Source organism: Lepidochelys kempii, chromosome 2, assembly GCF_965140265.1.
Source record: "Lepidochelys kempii isolate rLepKem1 chromosome 2, rLepKem1.hap2, whole genome shotgun sequence".
NCBI classification, from domain to species: Eukaryota; Metazoa; Chordata; order Testudines; family Cheloniidae; genus Lepidochelys; species Lepidochelys kempii.
Window position 1 is genome coordinate 91,324,024 of NC_133257.1, and position 24,197 is coordinate 91,348,220.

General features: G+C 39.2%; 2 protein-coding genes across 3 annotated transcripts in view; one reads left to right on the plus strand and one right to left on the minus strand.

The window, feature by feature from the left end:
* Nucleotides 1-21,122, plus strand: part of IMPA2 (inositol monophosphatase 2) — a 32,732-nt gene extending 11,610 nt beyond the window's left edge. Inside the window, exons 3-9 of one of the 2 annotated variants that reach the window (XR_012157266.1) lie at nt 2,864-2,968; nt 4,264-4,309; nt 6,930-7,038; nt 10,802-10,910; nt 11,098-11,249; nt 15,100-15,297; nt 15,487-21,122. Coding sequence is in view for 1 of the 2 variants with exons in the window: in XM_073331633.1 (XP_073187734.1) it covers nt 2,864-2,968; nt 4,264-4,309; nt 6,930-7,038; nt 10,802-10,910; nt 11,098-11,249; nt 15,100-15,215 (637 nt within the window). In the remaining variant the exon portion in view is untranslated. Of the gene's footprint in view, nt 1-2,863; nt 2,969-4,263; nt 4,310-6,929; nt 7,039-10,801; nt 10,911-11,097; nt 11,250-15,099 lie in introns of both variants that reach the window. The other variant, XM_073331633.1, reaches the window with a different exon arrangement.
* LOC140906847 (uncharacterized) overlaps nt 1-24,197 on the minus strand; it is a 79,555-nt gene that overhangs the window by 42,915 nt on the left and 12,443 nt on the right. The window lies entirely within an intron of this gene.

The window sequence follows — 24,197 nt, forward strand, 5'->3', positions numbered from 1 at the left end:
TAGTCTAAGTACGTCTTTCTAAATATCTGTTATGTGATCCAAAACTGTGGCAATACTACACAGGTTAAGTATATAATATTTGGTTGCAGTTCTTAGGCAGCGCTGGGATTTACAAATATAGTATTTGAGTAATATTCCATCTGAAGTCCTGCTTGCTGTGCTGTTGTCTGTTCTGTAATATCTGAGTTTTCCTTAACGATCTGCCAGAGGAAGCGTAGCATACAAGGCTCATGTAACATGAGCATAAAGTGTTGGAAGCATTCATGCTATTTAGAAGAGGAATAGCAGGTTCAAGGTCAACATAGCCCCAGAAATGGAAGTCTCCAACATGATGACAGATTATTAACCCTTTACAGTCAACTTCCACTTTGAATTTGGCCATGCATTTTTCCTAGCTTCTGATTTCATAAGGTAACTCAGTGAATTAAGCTTTCTTTAAGACCATTCGGGTTCTGTTGTTATATTTTGGCCAGGGTTCATATTGAACCAAATGCATATTTCAGTTTACAGAATATAGGCTTCTGTCTGAATAAAGGTCCATCTTGCAACATATGAGATACAGTAGCTAGGTACAAGGGTCAACAGCAAAGAAAAAAAATTAAAATTGACTTCAGTACAGGTTTATGTGCTCTGTCTCTCCACTAATCTGGCTTTCAGGGACATCCAACCAAGATTTTTAGATTTTTTTTATTCCCCTTTTCTTAAATTATTTTGGTTCAGGTACTTCGTAGTTTAAAAAGGAAATTATAGTAGAGACAAACATTACCAGAGTTGTCACTGCAATTAGAGATATTTGTGATGTGGCAGAACGATGCAAAATAGTGGTAAAGTTTGTTAAAAACTCATTTCTATGCTGGATGCCTCAATTTTCATTTTGCTTTACTGATTCTTTAAAAATAAAGAATTTCAGTATTTTATTTCAATACTTTCATGGATTTTAATGAGCATTTTCTAGATGACAGATTTTTTTAACTTTCTTTTTCTAATGTAACAATATACATAGTGAAATGGTTTGGACTCTTCACAGAATGAGGCACTCATCATGTAGTTCTCCATTAATGACATTATTCTTACCACAAAGCAGTATCTTTCAATGCTATGTTATGCACTATGGGCTGATCCTGCTCCCATGGAAGTTAATGGGATTGTTACCATTTACTTCACTGGGTACAGGATCATACTATATGAGTCTGACCTTGCACCAGTGACGTCAACGAGACTGAGCTTTGCCATTGACTCAGATGGGCATGAGATCAGGCTCTGTTCCTGGACATTTATTTTTCCTGTGTTAAGTCCTTTTAAAATCACTGGTGCCAATAAACTTTTAGTTACAAAGGAACTTTCCTGCATTACAAAAGTTTTGACAGTAAATACTACATATAACTGGTCTTATACAGCAAATACGTTTCTTTGCCTTCCTTTTCCCCCTCACCATGCTCTCTTCTCCCTCTGTCCCTCCCTATCAAAGCCCTGAGGGTCCTTTCTCTCCTTGCCATCACTCACTCCAGTGCTCCAACCCTTTTTCTAGACCGCCCACAAGGGCCTGAACTGTAGCCACCATCTTCCCAGCCAAAGAAGACTGTCACATCAGAGATAGTCATTGTCTCTCTCTAACATTGTTTACTCTCGAGTACCATGAATCTGTTGCCTCCCTTTCTCTCCACAAGGCAGAATGCTGCTGCCATCACGCCATTCCAATCCCCAGGGAGCCCAACGGGCAAGAGTTGAACATGCCCCATGCCGGCAGCTCCTCCCATGTGGCTGTACCACCCCCAGCCCCGACCCCGTCCCTTCCACGCAGTTGTCTGCGTGACTGCCTCTCCTGTGTGGGGTCTGTACAGCCATGCCGGAGGACAGGACTGGGGGCAGTACAGCTGCACCAGAAGAGCTGCCAGCATGGGACGCTGGCTCCTGGGAGCGGCAGCCCCATGTTCTTCTCCTTTTGCTGCTGCGGGTCCCGGGAAAGCCCTGCGGTTCCACGGATACCGATTTATATCTGCAGGTATAATATAAATTTGTATATATAAATATACAATATATATATAAATTTGTATCCACTGAGAGTTCTACAAATATCTAAATGATTTTATGTGTACCCCTGGTTGTGAACCACTGATCTGGGGAATGGCAAAGATAACTAAGGCAGGTGGGACAGATGCCAGAACTGGATGTACAATTCCCAGGAAAAGGAAAACCGAAAATCTATTGAAATAAATTATGACAGGACAGAAAATCAGCAGCTCAACCTGGAATTCAATGGGCTCCTGTAAATTTTCTATTTATTTTTTTTTAATTCTGTTGAATTACTTTGAGTCTTGTGAAGAGGAAAGTTCAGCTTTGTGAACTTTTTACTTCCTGATCTACTCTGCTATTACAAATTATGGTAAGAGTTCTAAGGCTGTATTATTTCCTGGTGAATTCACCTGCAAGGAATGGAGGGTACATTTGGCAGCCTGCATTACTTCCTGCTAGAAGTGGGCCTGAGCTGCCAAATTGCAATCCAGATCTAAACTTCTGCCAAAGTTGGGGTTTCATTTCAGATCCATCTCTGCATGCGTTACGTGACTTTGAAGTATGTATCATTAACATATAGGGAGGGGGAACTAGAATGGGATATTTTTAATATACCGTAAAAAAAAATTTTCTGACCTATCTTTTTAGAACTTCTTTACAAAGTTTCTGTGAGTTGGTGGGTGGTAGCGGTGGGCTTTTTGTGCGGGGTTGTCGGTGGGTTTTTTTTGTTTGTTTTTGTGGTTTTTTTGGTAACTAAACTTTAAAGATACATGACTGTAACAATAGTCCCCAAAAGCCAAGAAGGTGGAGTTGAGTTTTCTGAGCATACTTTACTCCATGTCAAATATAGGTTTATTGGAGAAGAGTCCACTGCTGCTGGTTCAAAATGTGTCCTCACTGACAATCCTACCTGGATTATTGATCCCATTGATGGAACCTGCAATTTTGTGCACAGGTAAATTCAGTAACATGGAGAATTGTTAAAATATAGTAACTTCAGTTTCTCATAAATCCTTCTCTCCCTCCATTACTGAAATATATTTCACTGTGTTAAGTTTGCTCAATTTACACTTACCTATAGCATTATATTTATAAACTGAGGGGCTTTCCCTGAACAAGACCTGCAGGATCCATTCCAGTATCTTTTTATATCTGATATAGTATTTGATACTCCTGGGAGAATTCTGCTCCACTGCGCATGTGCAGAATTTATATCGCCCACAGATTTCTTTGCTTCCCCGCAGAAAAATGACTTTCTGATGGGGAAGCAAAGGGAAGCCACAAAAGCCGTCATACGACCCACCCCAGCAGTAAGTTTTGGGTGCCCAGGGCAGCCGGCAGAGCGGTAAATCACTGTGGGGTAGGGGGTGGGACTGGGAAAGACCCAGGCTTCTACCCTGCACCAGGCTCAGCTACTAGTCCAGGCTGGGCTGGGGAGGACAAGACTTCCACTTCCCCTGCACGGCATCTGGGGCCGGGTCAGACCTACCCCCAGATTTCTCCCCCGGCTACAGGAAGCTCTGCAAACTGTCCCCCCTCCTTCTGCGCTTCCTGCACCCATCGCTCCTCAGCTTCAGGGGGAGGGATCCCTGTACAGGGAGCTGCTCTCCCATCTGCCCAATTCCCATGCATCAAGACCCCCTCATACTCAGCCCCTCCTGTTGAGCCTTGCCCCCCACACTCAGAACCCACCCTGCTGAGCTCCACTCCCCCTGCACCTGGACCACCCTGATGAGCTATCTGCACCCGGACCCCCACCCCACCGTGCCCCAACCAGCTGCAAGACAGAAGGAAACATAACAGGTTTCATTTATTGTTGACCTCAGGTACAAAGTTTCTCCCTAATTAATTATTATCTGCAAAGTGCTCTGAGATCATTGGATGAAACATACTCTAAGTATAAATTATTATTTATTACAATAATAATATTTTGAGATCAAGTTATTTATTTACGCTAAGGGGAAAAATCACTAAAATTTCAAATATATGTTTAATATACACAGCTTATTTATGTTTTCATAAATTTATTTTTTTTACTTTTTGAAATATTAGTTTTGATTAAAAAAAAGAATTGACAAAGTACAAGGGACTGTCTTGGGTGGAAACAGAGGGAAGGTATAATGTAGATTAAGTTTTTAGTTAAGTAAAATTATAGTGCTCTCTCTGGGTTCTGTTGCTGCTGGGAGTTGCGGAATTTGCATGTTTAGAGAGATTATTCATGAATAGTACTTTCTTTCTTATTTTCCACAGGTTTCCAACAGTGGCAGTTAGCATTGGATTTGCTGTTAACCAAGAGGTATAAAATGTGTTCTGAGAGTTGGTAACCTGAGATCCAGCTACAAACCTCAGAGCCATGTGGGAACTAAAAAATTAATACAAAGGCTCTTTCCATGCTATTGAAATGTGTTTGGTCACACCACACCAAAATAACACCCTAATCCTGCAAACCTTTACTCCTGTAGGTAGTCCCATGTTAACTGGATTTATATATTATTAAAAAGGGACTACTGATGTAAGAGTTAATAAAGTCAGGCACTAAGAAGTTATGTTTAAATTGTGACTAAGCGTCTCTATATTTATCTTCTACTGTTCTCTTGTTATTATGCTGATTCCTATTGCTTTAAAGCTGTTAGCAACCTCCGTGACTCTCAGACAGTTGTTGATGTACAGTATATAGTAGGTTTCAGAGTAGCAGCCGTGTTAGTCTGTATTCGCAAAAAGAAAAGGAGGACTTGTGGCACCTTAGAGACTAACCAATTTATTTGAGCATAAGTTTTCGTGAGCTGCAGCTCACTTCATCGGATGCTCACGAAAGCTTATGCTCAAATAAATTGGTTAGTCTCTAAGGTGCCACAAGTCCTCCTTTTCTTTTTGAGTACATAGTAGGATTACTTTCTGTGATACGTGCAAAGTTATGGTTTGGATTCCCTTAATCTACCTTTGTGTGCTTTTGAGGTGCAGTAAATTTAATATTATTCCATGTACCTTCATAATAGGCTGTCCATAGAAAAACAAAGAACCTGGCCTTGGTGCTTGGGAATACTGTTCTTTTTTAAGTTTCCTAGTTCTCACCATTCATTTCGGAGATGTTTGTACAGCTACTGTAGTTTTACAGTTTGATTTATAAAATAAAAGTAGCTATTTTTAAGTAGTTATTCCCACTATTATAAAAGGTGCCTCTTGGGCCTTTGCATTTACATGCATTGACATGCCGTTAGCTCCCATTGAAGCCAACAGGAATTTTATGTGTGCAAGGAATGCAGCATCAGGCAAATTCAGCGATTTGTGTGCAAGGAATGCAGCGATTCAGGCAAATTCAGCGGCCTAATTTTCAGATGTGATGAGGACGAGCAACACCCTTTGGTTTGGACAGTACAGTACTGTATGTGTATCTAGATTGACTGCAGCTTGCCTTTAAAAACATAGCAACTGTAAAGACACGCTTTAGTGCCATTCCAAAGATTATTCCTTCCCAAATGTTTCCAAATATTGCATATAATTACAAAACAGCTTTCTTTAGTATTTATTTATTTTCTATAGCACCCACCATGCTTTAGATGCTGCTAAAACAAAAAACAATCATATTAAATTTCACCATCTATTGTAGTAAAAAAAACAGACAAAAGTAAAATAATAACTCGATAAAGGAGCCAAAATGGGCATAGGTGAACTGACCTGAATAGAAAGATCTAGCCTCAAGCCCTGAATGCTGCTAAAGAGAGATTCTTATGAATATCTTCAGACCTGGAGTTCCATACATAGGGACCCTGAACCGAGAAGAGTCTGGCTCCAGGATGAATAGCAAGGAAAACCCATTCCCTCTGAGCGATCTTTGAGGACTCTTGGGTGAGAGGTGGTCACTCAGATAGCATGGGTCACTCAAGTAGCATGGTTGCAGCAAGGGACTGGGAGTCTAGAAGATCTGAGTCCTATTACTGACTCTTCTACAAACTTCTTCTGTGACTTTGGGCAAGTCACTTAACTTCTCTATGTCTGTTTCCCTATGAGTAAAATGTAGATAATATTTTATCTCATAGTAATGGTGTGAAGATTGATTCATTAATGTATGTAAAGTGTTTTAAGATCTTCTGATGGAAGGTACTATAGTTGTGCAAAATATTAGGTACTTTGGGCCTGGATTATTAAGACTCCAATTGTGAACCCCTTATTCCCATTTGTAAGCAGGTGCTTACACAAATAGTTCAGTGTTGCCAACTCTCATAATTTTATCATGAGTCTCGTGATATTTGGTGTTTTTCTTCAAGCCCCAGCTCCTGGAGTCAGGTGATTTCACGAGAATCTCAGCGTTCATTTAAAAGATCAGTTAGCTTCTAGCCTTCATGATTGCAGAGAAAAACTCAAAGATGACTTGAGTGCACCTCAAGGGCTCAAAAGATAGAAGGCAAGTGAAATGTACTATGACATGCAAACTATGTATTTTTTTAAAAAACTGCCTGATTTGAAAGCCAATCTCATGTGTTTTGGAGGTCTGAGTCATGAATTTGAGATGCTTGAGGTTGGCAATATTAATAGCCCCAGTGAAGTCAATGGGCCTATTCATGTGAGTGACTGCTCACCAATGGGAGTAAAGTGTTCAGAATCTGGCCCTGGGCGATTTACATATTCTCAATAACTCCTTGAATTGCATTTCAGAGTAACTTTTTATTCCGTTCTAATAGTGTGCGTACGAATGAGCTGTGAATAGATGGAATTAATATCTCTCTTTCTAAACTGAATTTTATATGTTGTGTATCTAAAACGTCAGTGTAACAGTAAAATTATTTATTAGCAGTGGCATAATCTTTGGTTATATAGCTAATTAAAATAATTTTGATCTTTCTGCCATTAGTAGTTGTTTATACTTGTGATGAGTAATTTGAGTTGCATTCATTTCTTTCCTTTTCAAAATCTTAAAGCTTGAATTTGGTGTAATTTACCATTGCACTGAAGAACGATTATATACTGGTAGAAGAGGTCAAGGGGCATTTTGTAATGAAAAAAGACTTCAGGTATCAAAAGAGACAGGTTGGTCTAGATTTTTGTTAGAACTCTAAAATAAATATGTTGAATTTCAGAGTTGATACTAATCCTAAATGGAAATTATTATCCTGATTTAAAATATCTTTCCTGAATTATAACGGTGTTTTTCCTGGAAACATAAGGATGTTCCCAAATTTCTGTTTAAAATATGCAGCTTTATGTGAATTACTATTAAATGGTCCTAAAATATTTTGCAGTTTCCACACGAATTGATCAGTATTGATCCAAAACCACTCCTTTAAGATAAAGAAATAGGATTAAATTCACCACTATACTATGCCTTCTGTACACTGGTGTTACTCCTGGGATACAAAGTACAGCTGGAATGGTGAATCAGGCGCACATTATTATGGCATCTGTCATTCACTTATTTTCAGATGACTTGATGCTGCCATATACTGTATCTTGTTTGTAAACACATATGCCAGTAGTAAATGGAATTAATGGATGCATACATTATACTTATTTAAAAACAACGTGCCGTGATGTGTGTGAGAGGTCTGTTTCATCATACAATTAGTTAGAACACTTAATCCATACTGTATTGGGATTTATTACTATAAACCTAATAAAGTGATTCTGCATTTGCCTAGTTATAATAGTTAAGCTCAATCAAATGCACATAAAGACAAGAAGTTTTTTTTTAACAAATCCAATGCAGAAGATAAGACAGCATTAATTAGCAGATAGAAGCAAGCAGATGTCACAGAGCTGTATCTTTGTACCCCAGAAATGATAAAAATTACAGCAGAAAAATGGTTTGGTGCAGACTGAAATCATAGTGAATTAAAGCAATTTAATGTACAGATTAGATATGGGTCCAGACCAACCCTGGATGACCAGAACTTCCCTGATAGCTGGAAAAATTTGGATCCAGATCCAGACTTTGTATCTTGGACCAGTCTTTAGTGGGCCAGGTTTATTTATCTGGAGAAAGAGAGTACAAATGGTACACTTCTCCCCCACAAGAGCAGCTGTGCCCGAGGGAGGACATTTACCCCTGAATAGGTGTCCATAGTCATACCCAAGCCATCCTTCCAAAGGTGTTCTGCCAGGGGAGGGAAGTTTTAAAATACAGCTCATGTTCCACAAGAATCCCCTGGGCAAAGAATTTCCCAACTGCCCTACATCCTTCATAAACTGGCCCCATTCACTTTTATGTCCAAATGGTGGTGGGCCTTCAGCTGAGCAAGGGCTGTGGGAGACTTTCACCACTTTGTCCCAATTCCCTGTGGACTTTCTGCTAATGTGGGAGTCCAGAACGTAAGGGGAGGGTCAGATCCCATATTGTTTAAGATGCTTTATAATTTTTTTCTCTTTTGAGATGTACTCATTGGGGAGGTGGGGGGGAGGATTTTGAACAGGGAAGATGGAGAATATTTTTATTGATTGTTATGGTGTTTAAATGTAGCCCATTTACAGTTGTTCTTGTCCACTAAAGATTTTAACTTCAATAGAATGAACTACCTCTGGAGTACAAGATATTTTTCCTTGTGCTGGCTTCTGGGATTTGTGGCTTTTAGGCTGCTATGTTACTGCATGCTTTTGTTTCAGGAAATGTATTTTCTATAGAAAATGTTGATGTACAGTATAAAATTAGATTAGTGCTAGCTATGTTCAGCATTTAACAATTCAGAACTAAAGAGAATCACATTTTGGTGATGACAGAATTTTTAAAAGGTTATGTCACAGTAAGAAAACAGAGATGTGGTCTGGGATATCCACCACTCACGGATTTAAATAATCGTAATGAAGGAACATCCCAAAGATATAAAATTCCCTTTGTCAAACGTTGTCACAGTTTAAAGCCAGGCCTGGCCTTAAGTGTGCTGATACCATAAATGACAGGTTTTTTTGTTGGGTTTTTTTTGGTCTCCACTCTGCCCCCTTCAATAATCAAAAATGTTGGTCCGCTGTCTCTTTTCCTCCCACATTTACCCCGGTCACTGTCATCTCTCTTCTACCAACCCTCCCTATTTCTCTTCCTCTCATCAGGGTGGAGAACTTGTCTTCTGGTCAGCTGTCTCCTGTAGTTTGCATTCCTGAAGCCACCTTGTATCTTTTCACTAGATGGTCTCTTCTCTAAGTTCAATTCCACCCTATGCCTTAAGCCCCAACCCTCCTCAAAGCATTTCAGTCTTTAAATCCAATTACTAAATTAGCATAACTTTGACTAAGTATTAGGAAATGTTTGTTTATTCATCAGGAACACGTTTACAATAGTTTTCACAGTTCCATAGAATAGTTATTTTTGTTATGACCGAGGTGTACTTGGCATGAATGAATGGTGTTAATAATAATGTCTGTAGTAAGGCATGCATTCAGTATGCCATAATTGTAAACATTGAATGTATTATGCAGAAGACCAAAAGCGGATTACTTTCAACCTCCAGAAATTTCCAGTTATGGCAAAGTAATGCATGCCCTACATTGTGTCCCTATAGTTTTAAAGTAGAACTGTGCTTCTATACTTTAATGTAATGTTTTTAAAAATGGTTATGAAGTCTGTGTTTCTGCAGTTATATTTGTGATATCCTGTGACTGTTTTATTCTCATTACATGTATATTACTCAACCATTTCTAATCAGCTTGCTTGAATCCATAATGCCCTTTTACATTCGTAGGTCGCCAGTACCTGGCATGTCAATTTAATTACAAGATGTCTCAGGCCACATTAATTTGTCTAGGAAATACCACTCGGTAGCACCACACAGCATTTGGTCCACTATCCCTACTTAATGACAGGTTTCAGAGTCGCAGCCGTGTTAGTCTGTATTCGCAAAAAGAAAAGGAGTACTAGTGGCACCTTAGAGACTAACCAATTTATTTGAGCATAAGCTTTCGTGAGCTACAGCTCACTTCATTGGATGCATTCAGTGGAAAATACAGTGGGGAGATTTATATACACAGAGAACATGAAACAATGGGTAAATCATTTGGAAGGAATACTGCATATACTTCTTAAAATAATACATATGTTGTTGGCCTGAATGTGACCTCACCTGATCTAATACCCATTGAACTCAATGTGAATCTTTCCTTTGGCTTTAAGAGTCCTTGGCTTTGATTAGGCCCCTATACTGCTGTAAATCAGAAGTTATTGAATTAAACACAATACAAAAGGAAAAACTAGTGCTGCAAAAATTAATTCAGAATTAGACCTATTGACTTTTTTTATATAGAATAACTGGTAAATATATTGATACTTGCACATTTGTGACTTTTGTAGTCTTTCCAATGTCCCAATGTAAAAGGGGGTAGTTATTGCAAGATAAATGGAGTTTGGTGGATATATTTAATTGATCTTTACTTATCATACACTTACCTCTGTCTAATTAAAATGAATGGTCTTATCCAAGAGATCAAAGTTCCCTGTTCAGGAAGCATTCTGCTTTAAAATACAATTAATTTACAGTGGAATGCATAGATCTTATGTCAATTACTTTTAGCTGACTGCTAAAAGTTTGTGAGATCACCAAAGGCTGACTGGTCAATGAAGGAAAAATTCCATGGGAACAAAGGAAACACATAGAAACTGCAGTTTTGTTCTTATTCTTCCTTCCCTTCTTTTACCAAACAAGTATTTTTAGATAACCAAACTGTGTGAGCAGTTCAGTCTTGTTACAGTCATTTAGACAAAAGCAGTTTCTCTTCCTGAGAAAGAATATGAAAAGAAGAACATAATGTGGAGAAATTGCCAAAACCTACTTTGAAAGGCTGTTAATAGAAACAACTGTCTACATTGCAGATAAGTCGAAGGCCTTGATCTTAACAGAAATTGGTCCAAAACGTGACCCTGAGACTTTGAAATTGTTCCTCGGTAACATGGAGAGCTTACTCAAAGCCCAAGTACATGGGTAAGGTTTTTAAGAAAAAAATTTATTATGTTAAAAATCATAAACATTCTCAACTTTCTAAAATTCCAAGCAGAATGTTATTCTACTTAAATCAAATGTGATGCATATTGTACCCTGTTAATAAATACCTGGGTTGAAATAAAAGCAGTTTTCCCCCTTTCATTCTTTTATACCTCTCTACTTCTAGGATCCGTGTAATTGGAAGTGCTACCTTGGCTCTGTGCCATCTAGCATCTGGTGCTGCAGATGCATATTACCAGTTTGGTTTACATTGCTGGGACTTGGCAGCAGCTACTGTCATTATTAGAGAGGCAGGTGGAATTGTGATAGATACTTCAGGTGAGTAAAGTATGCTGTTTTGGAGCAGGGACTGTGTCTTCATGTTTGGAAAGCACATAATAGGCACTACTACAATCTAAATAATTGTCACACTCAGTTTTTTTTCAATCACCTTTCATAGCCTCTGAGGGGTGAGGCAGATAAATGTTCAGATGGTTAGCCTTTCTAGTTTGGGCTGTAGTCTTCTTTTTTACTTCCCCATCTCTGTCTAATCTATCTGTGTACTTACACGGTCCTCATTTCAATGCTATCTGAATATCTCCCTTGAAACAGAAATAATTATAATCTCTCTCTTTCTTCCCCATTGGTAGGAGAAAAGGCTTGATTTGTATATGGGTTTTGTGTGTGTATGTGAGAAGAAGAGAAAAGGTTTTGTGTGTGTATGTGAGAAGAAACTGAGGGAAAACTAAGATGAATAATTGGGTTTTGCATTTAGTTCTGAAAGTGGAGGATCAGTACAGTCAAGTCTGGATCTGATAGGATGCGGTATGATTTTCTGGCCAGCTGGAGATAGAGGGTGGTGGGTTTTCCATCAGCACTTTAAGAGCTGCGAGGCTGAGGACCAACATAAAAACAAGAGTAGATGTTCTTGAGTGGGGGTGTTATAGAGAAGACTAGTTCTATAGAGCAGTTCTGTCTTCCTACCAGCATCACTGAAGCCTTTCCTGGGTTCAGTTTTTGCTATCTGATCTTCATCCAGAAGGTAATTTCAGTTAGATTTTCAGAAAGCTGATAGATAGTGATCTTTATGCTTGGTGTAAAGGAACAATGGAGTTGGGTGTTGCCTACATTTCAGTCTATGTTATCTTGCCAATGCTCCCAATGTTTACTCATAGATGCTGAATAATATGGGAGTGGAACTGAGTTTGCGTTTATAGCTGAGAGATTAGGACAGGAGTGGGCAAACTTTTTGGCCCAAGGGCCACATCAGGGTGCGAAATTGTATGGAGGGCCAGGTAGGGAAGGCTGTGCCTCCCCAAACAGCCTGGCCCCCTCCCACTTCCCCGCTCCCTGACTGCCCCCTCAGAATCCCCAACCCATCCAACGCTCCCTGCTCCCTGTCCCCTGACTGCCCTAACCCCTATCCACACCCCTACCCCCTGCCAGGCCCCCCTGGGATTCCCACGCCTATCCAACCTTCCCTGTCCCCTGACCAAGCCCCCCAAGAACCTCCACCCCATCCAACTTCCCCCTGTCTCCTCACTGCCCCCCAGGACTCCCTGCCCCTTATCCAACCCCCTGCCCCCTTACCATGCAGCTCAGAGCAGCAGGATCTCGTAGCCCTGCCACCTGGCTGGAGCCAGCTGCACTGCCCACGTGGCGGTGTGGCTAAAGGGGAGGGGGAACAGTAGGGGAGGGGCTGGGGACTAGCCTCTCTGACCAGGAGCTCAAGGGCCGGGCAGGATGGTCCCGGGGGCCAGATGTAGTTTGCCCACCTCTGGATTAGGCGGTAGAGGAACAGTTACCCATAGTGATCCTCTGGCTTTGTTCTGAGAGGAGGGATCTAAGCCAATTCAAAGCATTTCTGTTCATTCCTTTAGCTCCTAGAGGCAAGACAGGTATATTTATCAGTAGTATCAAATGCCTCAGACAAGCCCAGTAAAATGGGCATGGACCGGAGAAGGTAATCCACCTGAGCAACACATGCTGTCTCAGTATTATACTCCCTGCCCTCACACCTCACTTAGAGGGATCCATGATTCTGAGAGATAACAAGTGGAGTTGGAGATGCCTTTTTGCCAGCTCTCTCATAGTCTGCTTGGAAAAGGAAGCTTAGATGCTGAACAGTAGCCTCCAAGTTCTCTGGAATTGCATGATAGTTTTTAAATTCTGGTTGGACTATTGCATGTTTGGGAGTGGATGGTAGAGTCCCCTCAAAAGGAGATATTAACAGCCTGTTGCCAGGGTTTCTTCCCGGCGTTCTCTTTTCTTTACCATCCAGGAATGGCAGGGGAAAGAGTCACAAGGAGGTGAGGGGCGCGGCCCTGATTGTGACTGTGTCAGTCTACTATAATTACTACTGGCATGAAGAGGCAGAATTCTTGGGAAGAGGACTCTGTTTCTAGTCCTGTTCTTACCTTCTTGTTCTTGATGGCCTCTGAGGGTATTCTGCACAACTGTGATCTAATTCCGTGCAGTGGGAGGTGCTGTGTTCTGGAATTGGGTGGAGACCTATGGGTATATGTAGAGATTCACAATCTAGAAAAAATTCTGCAAGGTGTGACTTTGCTATCTCTGTGGTAGAGGAGAGCAGAGGTAAACTCTTTGCCTCCCTTAAAGAAGGCTGGGTTTACAGAAAAACTTTGCTCCTTAGTCTCCCTGTGTTTTCTGCCACCAACACCAAGTTTTCTTCCTTCCTGCATTTTCTGCCATAGGTTGCCTGAGAACCTTGGCAATCTGTGTGGGCAGTGGGATGAGAGGGGCCCTTTGGTGCTAGAGTGTCTATAACAGTACTCCGTGAGAGATTGTAGTGCCTCACTGATTCTTCTATCCCTTTGTCTCTTGGCTGCATAGTTTTCTATGAGTAAATTTTGGAGTTTGGCTCCGTCCAAGGTTATTCTGGGGTGGACCATGGTGGTGCTTCTACTTGCTTTGCACTGGGGAGAGCTTTAATTTCCTCTGCTGCTGTTACAATTACAGTGCCTGGTAAGCAATAGGTTAAGATAAGCTGTCTGATCCAAAGGCACTAGCAATGCAACTTCAATAAGTCAGTCATTAGAGAGACATTCTAATAGAAATTCAGCTAACAAACTCATTTCCTATATCAGAATATTGCTTCCATGGACATTCCCCTCCTTCCTCCCACACAGTGGAAGTAGGAGTCCTCCGATGGTTCTTCCCATTCCGTTGTCCTTTCCAGGAGTACAGGTTTCCCGCAATTTTGAGTGACTTTTTTTGAACGTTGTCCCTTGGTAGCTATTTATGGGCTGCTTTTATAGCCTCAATATCTTTGTATTCTTTTCTCTTTCCCTCCCAGCCCCATACAGATCCTTCGCTTATAGTGATAATCCAGTGAAACATCTCAGGTCTGGCCCACTCGGCCCTGGGCTCTGGCTGGCTAGTTTCATCACAGTTTTGCATTTCCAGTCTAGGGCTTTCCCGGGTCAGAGATGCTGAGAATGAATGTCTGTGTCTTTGAGTAAGCCCTTTAAAGTGTCACATTTGAAGTACACAGCTGGCCCAGCAGAGATTATGGTGAGACTCCTAAACAGATTTCAGCAAGGATGGAGGCTTCTTGGAAAGAAAGGGCTGTCAGGGAGAGACGAATGTGCTCATCTGAATATTTATATTTGTAGAGCACTTTGAAGATGTAACGACCCAGAATGTTAAGGATTATTATTTTATTCATTTCTGGAGCTCACATCCCCCAAGTAGAGTGTTCTTTAGTAGTCAAGCCCAGTGATGATCAAAGTGTGCATGACTGTGGAAAGACTTGATGTGTTAAAGAACAGTTTCCAGTGGTAGGGTATGTTTAACCCTTAAAATGGGTTATGTTTGTTCCTATTTTATTCCTTACTACCCCTAGTTTTGCAAACAAAACATCTGATGTTTTGTTTAAGAGAGTAAAATGGAATATATTGTGTTTATTTTTGTGTACTGAACGAATGAAAACATTCATTGCTTTTTCTGTGTACTTTGGTGTTTGATAAGTCTATGGTTTCTACAACACTTTGCTTTGCGAGACATCTCTGAATTTGAATGCCTCAACAGGGTATTTCCTCCCCTAAATGTGGCTTTGACGTTGTTTCAGTATTTTTGAATCTCTCTGTCTACAACAAGGATATAATATAATATGCCACACATCACTTCTGTATCTAAACATGGTTCTTCTTTATCCTCTTGTTCTTAGGGGGACCTCTAGATCTCATGTCATGCCGAGTGATTGCTGCTGGCACTAAAGAGATGGCCATGTTCTTAGCTCAGGAAATACAGACTATTCACTACAGACGGGATGATGAGAACTGACGGACATTAAATACTTTTACAAGTAACATGGAGTTTGTCCTTCTAAACTACTTAACTTCTTCCAAGATGGGTGTCTTAGAGGGTACATGATTTTAACAGCATGTTTTCTGTGCAGGTCTTCTGTGTCAAATGTTTTAAACAATTTTATTACAAGGTGGCTTCCCAACATTGTAGGGCGGGAGGAGGGAGATTTTTAAAACCTCTAAGATTTGTGGCTTCTTTTTAATATGCATCTATTTCAGCAGTACCTTTTATATATGATCACCTGTAGCGCTTGTTGCCAGATTCGAAGTTTCACATCTGTTCAGGCTGAAACGGAGTCTTTTGGAACATATTCAACTAAAAAGAAAACTTTATTTTTACAAAACACAGATCTCAGGTAAATGAGCTTTAGGATTGTAGTAGATGATAAGTAGTTAAAATGTGTGCCTACCGTACCCATATTCAACAGTACTTGAGAATGCAATAAAAAGTGTTATTACTCCATTTCTGTTTTCTAACTATATCATGACCATATATATGTATATTTTGGATGTTTACAGTGATTTACAAAGTGTAGAGAAGGAGGTGATTTTAGGTATTTGTTTCAAGGAAGAGTATATATTCACTTTATGAATGCAGTGGGAGTTACCTACATGGTTAATAACAGAGCTGCTAAAAAAAAATGGGAAATATTTCATGATTTTTTTTTCAAATTGTCCAACCAACTCTAGCTTATAGAGAATGTTAACCAATTGGGGCCAAATCTTACAGTCCTTACTGAACCCTTACTGAGAGCTCAAACCTGCAAACATTTACTATCATGGAGTAGCTGTGACTAGTGGGCAGAGTGCTTACTACCATGAGTATTGAAGTCTATGGGGACTATTCACAATGGTAAATACTATACATGGTAGTTAGTTCTGGAGAATAGGGCCCAATGTCAAGGAACTATTGACTTCAGTGGAAGTTTTGCCCAAGAAGAAACTGCAGGATTTGGTGTTAAGGGGTAAATTGTAAAAATTGCCACCTTAGTTGTGCTTGCAAAAGGCTAATTATAAACGTAAAGTATTCATTTTGCACGTACAATTGTAGTCATCTTCAGAATATCTGGAAACCTTGTAAAGTAAATGACTAAATCTAAAAGAACAAAAATTCTGTGCAACTCTAGTTTTGTGTTTGGCACTTTTTTTAAAATCAAGTTCATTTTTTCGCCTTCCTCTGTAGCATGGGGCACGGGTCACTTGCTGGAGGATTCTCTGCTCCTTGAAGTCTTTAAACCACGATTTGAGGACTTCAATAGCACAGACATAGGTGAGACTTTTCTGCAGGAGTGGTGGGTAAAATTCTGTGGCCTGCGTTGTGCAGGGGGTCGGACTGGATGATCATAATGGTCTCTTCTGACCTAAATATCTATGAATCTATTATACTTACTATTTTTTTAAAAGAAATCATATCATCTGACACTACTGAACTTCTTAAATGTTAGTGTCCAGAAAAGAATCTGAGATTAAACATGGGGACTTACCTCTAGTTTTTCTATTGATGTTACGAATTCAAATCTACAATTATTTTTGAATAATACAAAGAAACAAAAAGGCCCACAAAATACACATAGGTCTAAATTTTCAAAATCTGTTCCTAAATTGCACATGCAGACTATGTAAATGTGCACGTAAACTGCGATGAGAAACTGGAAATTGAGTGTACAGTTATCCATTTTGCATGCACATCTAAAGAACACATTGTTAAAAATATTAGCCATTGTACGTGCCTTTTTATTTTCTTCTGTGAAAAATGTTTTTCATTACGAGTATAACTTGTATACTGTATTTTTTAAAATGAGAAATGCAACATTCTGGCTGTGGAGAGAATGGCTAAAATATAGGGCCCTGATTTAGCAAAGCATTTAAGCACATGCTTAAGTCTCATTGGCCCTGATTCTCCTCTCCATCAAAGCACACCTCAGACGCAGAGGACAATGACAGATTCAGGAAGCTGGCTGTAATTCCCTGATCTCCGGCCACTTAGCCAGGGCAGAAGACAGAGTAGGCCCCCTGCTGCTCTAGCTTCTGCCACTGATTGATGTAAGCTCTGTAAATGAGCTTACACCTGCAGGGAATCAGAGGTAGTGGAGTTCAACAAGCTTCCTTCTTTTCCTTATGCCAGAGAGAGAGCTGGTTTAAGAGGTGTCTATACCACCTCTACCAGCTTTACATCAGTAGAGATTCCTTGTACACAGGAAGACTCTCTGGCTGGTTTAAATTCACTCTGCACCACTTACATGATGCACTTAATGGATGAAAGAATCCTGTCCACTGATTTTCATGGCATTTGAGCACACTTAAGTGCTTTGCTGAATTGGGGCCTCAGTGAGGTGGGAAGGGGAATGTCCAGAAATCCAGTCTCAGATTCACCTGTTACTGTCTTGGATAAAACATTATTTTTTAAAAATAAATAGAGAGCTTGTTCTGAGAGTTGATGAGCGCCTCAGACTCCTACTGATGTTAGTGGAGTCGCAGCTGATCAGTAGCTTAAGGAGAAGGCCCAGAGTTTGCAGTGCCATTGGCCACAGTGATTCCCACATTTTACTTAGAATTATTAATTAGCTGACAGTTCTTAGAGGTAAATCCTGTCCTCGATTTTGACTTTCCCTTCCATCTTTCCTTGCTTGCTAGCTAAAGCTCTCTTTTGTAGGCATATTCCTTACTGTAGACTTTCCATTCTAAGGTTTAAATTAATACCGTGTGTATAGCATGGGAGCCAAATCTGTACGTGTTTAATTAGGGCTCTTTTTTTCCTTCAATAAAATAAGGTTGATAGCTACTCTTTAACCAGCAGTTATAAAATTAGTATTTTTAAAACAATGAAGATGTGAAAGGTTACAATCCATTTCACATGCTTTGGATTGTTTTTACAACACGTTTCAGGCGTTAGATTATTTTGGAGGCCAGTTTCTGAAACCAGAGGCAATATTTAAATATGAACAAAGATGATAAGTTATAAATGTTGAGAACAAGTGTTTCCTATCCTGAATGTCATAACCTGTGCTGGCATTTTTTCCATGTTCGTATCCCAGTGAATGTTGGTGGAGATTTCAGAAGAGAGTAAGGAGAAGCCATGGGCATCTCTGATACACCAAAGGATATTTTTTTGTGGTGTCATACTCTTGTGTCCCTAGGATATTCAGGATGAAAAATAGTTTGTTTTACAAGCAAATAATCTAATCATTTTAATTACAGGACAGTCATTTGTAAATGTATTTAAGAATGTACTTTTAGGGGTTGAAGATGCTTTTTTCATTTCCACCCAGAAAATTTATATAAATGTATTCATCTTTTTTTTTGCGTTATCAGAATGTGGCTGCAATTGGATCTATGCAGGCAGATTCTGCACCTTTGCAGAGCCTTATTGAAATCATGGGTTTGCCTGCATGAATCAGGCCTACGTGTTTTTCCAGCTGTTGGAAAAAAATTCAAAAATGCTTGTTTTGTGCTTGGATAACTCAAAAACAACTGTTTTAAATCTCTAGGCTTTATAGTATTTAATCTGAAATGAAAACTAGTGCCTTTGCCATATAAAAATAATGTGGTTTTGAAAAAAACAAAATCATGGGCATTTTAATACAGTATATGGCATGTGCATAGAACACTCAGTTCTATTTGTAGAAACATAAAGGAAGCTAGTATGTGTCAAACGTCTGTAGTTATGAATATCTTAGACCACGTGTGTGTAACTGGGTGACTAGATCTTTATTTACACTGCAAGTGTGTATATGCTCTGAATAGATGATATCTTTTATTCAAGGGAGTGCTGCTCAGCATCCTATTCCTTTACTTTTCAGTCTGTCACCTGCACAATGGTTTAGAACATTTTAAATCTACTGTTTTGGTATAATAATCTGAAATAATAATGTACAATTCATGTATAAGTGCATTCTGGTCGTGAACAAACAAACTACGGGAATAACAGTAAACTGCAGATAAAGTAAAGTCTTCCATTACATGATCACACAGCATAGGCAAATGTGATATACTGTTCACCAAATACTAAGTAACATAGAAAGGAACTCCATCTTTTTCTATAACATTTAGCACATATAGCAATAGCACTATGTATCTCTGACATGTGGCATACTAATGTACAGCTTTTACACATCCCCAGGTTTTGATCTGTAACGTGTTACAGACACCACAGTTTGCATGCACTGGTAATGTCAAGACTCTAATACGCTACACCCTATTGAATTGGTTACATATTTAAAATTTTCCTTGAAATTGCCATTGTCCTTATAAGGAGGTGGGGCAGAAAAGCCAATAAATACTCAAGTTTTCAATAACATATCCCTTAAAATCATCCCATCCCAGGCCACTGCAGTCAAGGAATTGCACCTGTTTACAACAGAGCATTTTTAGCCCTAGAAATACTACTGAGGTAAAACATTCATGGTGCTGCAGAGGGAGTGTCTCTTATCGCTGAACAATTACTTCAGATTTAGAGTGTGCAGTGCCCAGTTTACTCCAAAAGGAATACTGTCCACTTCTTAGGAGAGGCCACTGACAGTTGATAAGATCAAGATCATCATTAATGGAAACATATATCAGCAGCTGTTACAAAAATATTGTTCACTTATTTTCCTGCACTCTGTCAGTGCTGTGTATAACACTTAATGGGATAATGAGAAAAGGAGTACTTGTGGCACCTTAGAGACTAACCAATTTATTAGAACATAAGCTTTCGTGAGCTACAGCTCACTTCCTCAGATCCAGTTAGGAACTCTCAGTTTGAAATTATTTTAAATGTTTTTGTAACAATCTATTTTTCAATGAGAAAAGGATTATAATCTGCATTAAACATACGGTAGACAGAAATTGAGAGAGAGAGTCTATTTCTCTGCTTTATGAACTCTACGTGCAAAAACATGGAAATTTAGACATACACAAGGTTAAGTGGTTGTGGGTTTGGTGTGGGTTGTTTGTTTGTGAATGGCTTTGCTGGCAGCCAAATATCTTAGAAAAATTCAAAGAAGGATTAGTTATTGGAAAGAAGAGAGCACATTCAGACACACAGGCTAGGATAAAAATGTGTAAGGGCTGTAGACAGAGCCTCATGCTTCAAGGTACAAGATGATTACCATCCTGAATGCTAAAATTGTCAGGATTAAAAAGAAAATAGTATTGAACTGCACAGAGTGAATTTAGGGGGAAGAGTTTACACTTTCTTCCTCTAAAACTTCAAGTATTGACCTCCATCATAGACAAGATATCACAGTATCTGGACCACTGGTGTGTTCTTATTTGAGTGAGGAAAACATTGAATTGTGAAACCCTCTCTGAGTAACACTTGAGCCCTGGTGCTTCCAACAGACAAAAGCTGTAAGAGTACCATTGTCTCTCCTAAATAATCAAAGGTGTTAATAAACCCCTAATCACGGAGGGTAAAATTTTCAAAAGTGCCTTAATGACTCTGGAGTCTAAGTCCCATTGACTTTGAATAGGACTTAGGCACCTAATTGATGTAGGCACTTCTGAATAATAATTGTAATAATTGTACATTATTATTTCAGATTATTATACCAAGGCACAGCTACAGACTAGGGACCGAATGGCTAGGCAGCAGTTCTGCAGAAAAGGACCTAGGGGTGACAGTGGACGAGAAGCTGGATATGAGTCAGCAGTGTGCCCTTGTTGCCAAGAAGGCCAATGGCATTTTGGGATGTATAAGTAGGGGCATAGCGAGCAGATCGAGGGACGTGATCGTTCCCCTCTATTCGACATTGGTGAGGCCTCATCTGGAGTACTGTGTCCAGTTTTGGGCCCCACACTACAAGAAGGATGTGGATAAATTGGAGAGAGTCCAGCGAAGGGCAACAAAAATGATTAGGGGTCTGGAACACATGAGTTATGAGGAGAGGCTGAGGGAGCTGGGATTGTTTAGCCTGCAGAAGAGAAGAATGAGGGGGGATTTGATAGCTGCTTTCAACTACCTGAAAGGGGGTTCCAAAGAGGATGGCTCTAGACTGTTCTCAATGGTAGCAGATGACAGAACGAGGAGTAATGGTCTCAAGTTGCAGTGGGGGAGGTTTAGATTGGATATTAGGAAAAACTTTTTCACTAAGAGGGTGGTGAAACACTGGAATGCGTTACCTAGGGAGGTGATGGAATCTCCTTCCTTAGAAGTTTTTAAGGTCAGGCTTGACAAAGCCCTGGCTGGGATGATTCAACTGGGAATTGGTCCTGCTTCGAGCAGGGGGTTGGACTAGATGACCTTCTGGGGTCCCTTCCAATCCTGATATTCTATATTCTATGAACATTTTACCCTGAATGTTTACCTAGCTCTTGTTTGTTTAACACAAAAAAGTACATTAGAAAATGAGCAAGGTTTGACAGAGAATAAAACACAGCATAATTTCAAGGATCGATTCTTGTAATAAGCACTGACCCAAAGATCTAAAGAAATCTGTTTAGCTCATACATCAACATATTTTACTATTACAGAATTCAGGACACATCAGTTATCCTCTGATAGTAAAAAGGTATGGAGGAGGGGAAGTAATCAATATTGTGTATTGGCCTCTAGCCCTCCATCTCTATAATTTCCAACAATGTGGTGGTATATTAGTTCTGTGCTTCTTAATCTTGTATGCTTTTAAAATAATATTAAAGATTTAAGATAAGTATATCCCTGTTCTGCCCATCATTTAGCCATTGATAATGCTAATATATTCCTTACTGCCTGAAATACCGACACTGCTCTGGCATGTCAGAAATCCCATTTCTGGAACTCTGCATCTCCTTGAATTACTTCCTGAAGTCAGGGTACTTGGAAGAGTTTAAAATAATCTTTCAAAGAACTAAAATGTAATCAGAAGATCCTGTGCCCCTTTTAACTTTTAAGCAATGTATGAGACCAAGTCTCAGCATAACAGGTTCTGAAGAGGTACCATCCATCTCTGTCAAATGTAACAAAATGTATCTTGGATATATCCCTTTCTTTTTTCCACATATTATATATACGTATATACACATTGTGTGTGTGTGTGTGAGAGAGAGAGAGGATGTGAAGTTGCTGAAACTGAGACAGTGGTCTTTCTAAATACTATAGTATCAATGGTCACTTATAAATCATTAGTTGGTAGACATAATATGAACACTTACATGCTAATTTTTAAATTAATTCAGGTATGATTTGAATGCTGTCAAGAACAAACTGGTGACAGAAATATCAAATTCAAGCACTTTTGTTTGTCCATTGGAATAAGTAACACATTGTTCTTCTACAATACAGCTATTCTGTGGTGCCTAATGTTGCTCATGTTTCTTCCTTGTTAAGCAGTATCAACAGATTATGCAGGAGTGCCTCAGTTTAGAAATCATGGTGCAAACTCACCCCTGGTATAAGTGGGCCCAACTCCACTGATGTCAATGAAGTTGAGCCCCTGGGCAGTGAATTTAACCCTAACTCTCCAAAGCTATAAAAATAAGAAATATGCTTAAAGGCTATTGATTTTTAACTAGCAGACAGTATTGTACATAAATACTTACTTTTCCTCTGTCCAGTACAAATAATGAGGGCTCCTAAATGCTTGTTTAAAGTACTCAGCACTTTTCAGGACCATTCCCAAAGCTTCAGACAGTTGATGTGTTAACAAGTTCCTTTGTTATATGTTTAATAAATACAATAATGAAATTGTTTTCTAATATTTTTATGATAGTTTGGAAATGTAGGCCCAGATCCCCAAGGACATTTAAGGGAAGCTAGAAGCTTAAATATCTTTGTGGATCTGGGTCCTATTGCCTGAGGCTCTCCTGCCTTGCAACTAGTGTAATCATGTACACTTGTGCAAAGTGGGTGAAAAATGCTACTAGATTAGATAGTATTTTGCACCCACTTTGCATGGACAGAATAATTACAAGAAGTGCAAGTGCACTCTAATTACAAATATTTTGGAAATTACCACACTTTGCTACAGATTATTTGAGCTGCACTGTATTCCTGTACTACTCTTAACCTATTTATAAACTTTTAGGGGGGAGAATGATGGGTAAATCATCCAACTTTTTAGCTGATAAAAAGGCGGATAACATATTCACCACTATAAACAAATCCATATTTTAACATAATTTGAGCTGCTCTATTGTTACATTCTCACTACCAAAAAGATGTTTTATAGATTATAGCCGTATATGGATTGCTCTTACTGTTCTTAGTTTTTTGACTGAAGACATGTCTTCGTAAATATAACAGTGCTTATCTTTTCACTTTTTAGTTACAGATATTTTTAAATCACAGGAGGAAATAGTTATTGTATTAAAAACATAAGTAGGAACTGGAAATCTAGGCCAAATTAATGCCTGATATAAGCAGTGTACTTTCCATTGGTTTCATCGGGAGCTCCCCCTACCTATGCCAGGATTGAATTTGGGCCACTGTCTAAAATAGGAAAATGGATTTCACTTTGAAAATATGTTTATAAAAAAGTCAGAAATGTCCATGTATTATTGAGTTTTTCTTTTCTAATGCTATGCTCTATATATCAGATGGTATCTATTGTTTTGTACTATACCATATATAACTGTAGTTTTTATTTTAAATGTTTGTTTTGTTTTTGTAATAAATGTTAAAAGCTAATGGTCACAAAACTTACTGAGTTGACCAATGTGAAAATTAGAACTACTCCAAGGAGTGGCGAAACTGTCTGATTTTTTGGGGTTAAAATATATACATATTATATATAAATAAATATAAAATATGTATTTACAAACTGAACATGCAACACAGACTTAATTTGCTTACTTATCTATATAAGCAAATTAAGTCTGGGTTGCATGTTCAGTTTGTAAATATATTTTTCTTTTGTACAGATTTCTTCTCTCACATTAGGAAATGTCCCATCTGCCAACACATGTTCAGCTGAGGTGTTGTAATCAAATCATTGCTGTAATCAGTTTTGCATTTCATAATAGGGTGGCCTATTGGCAAATCCTTTTAGGATAATAACTG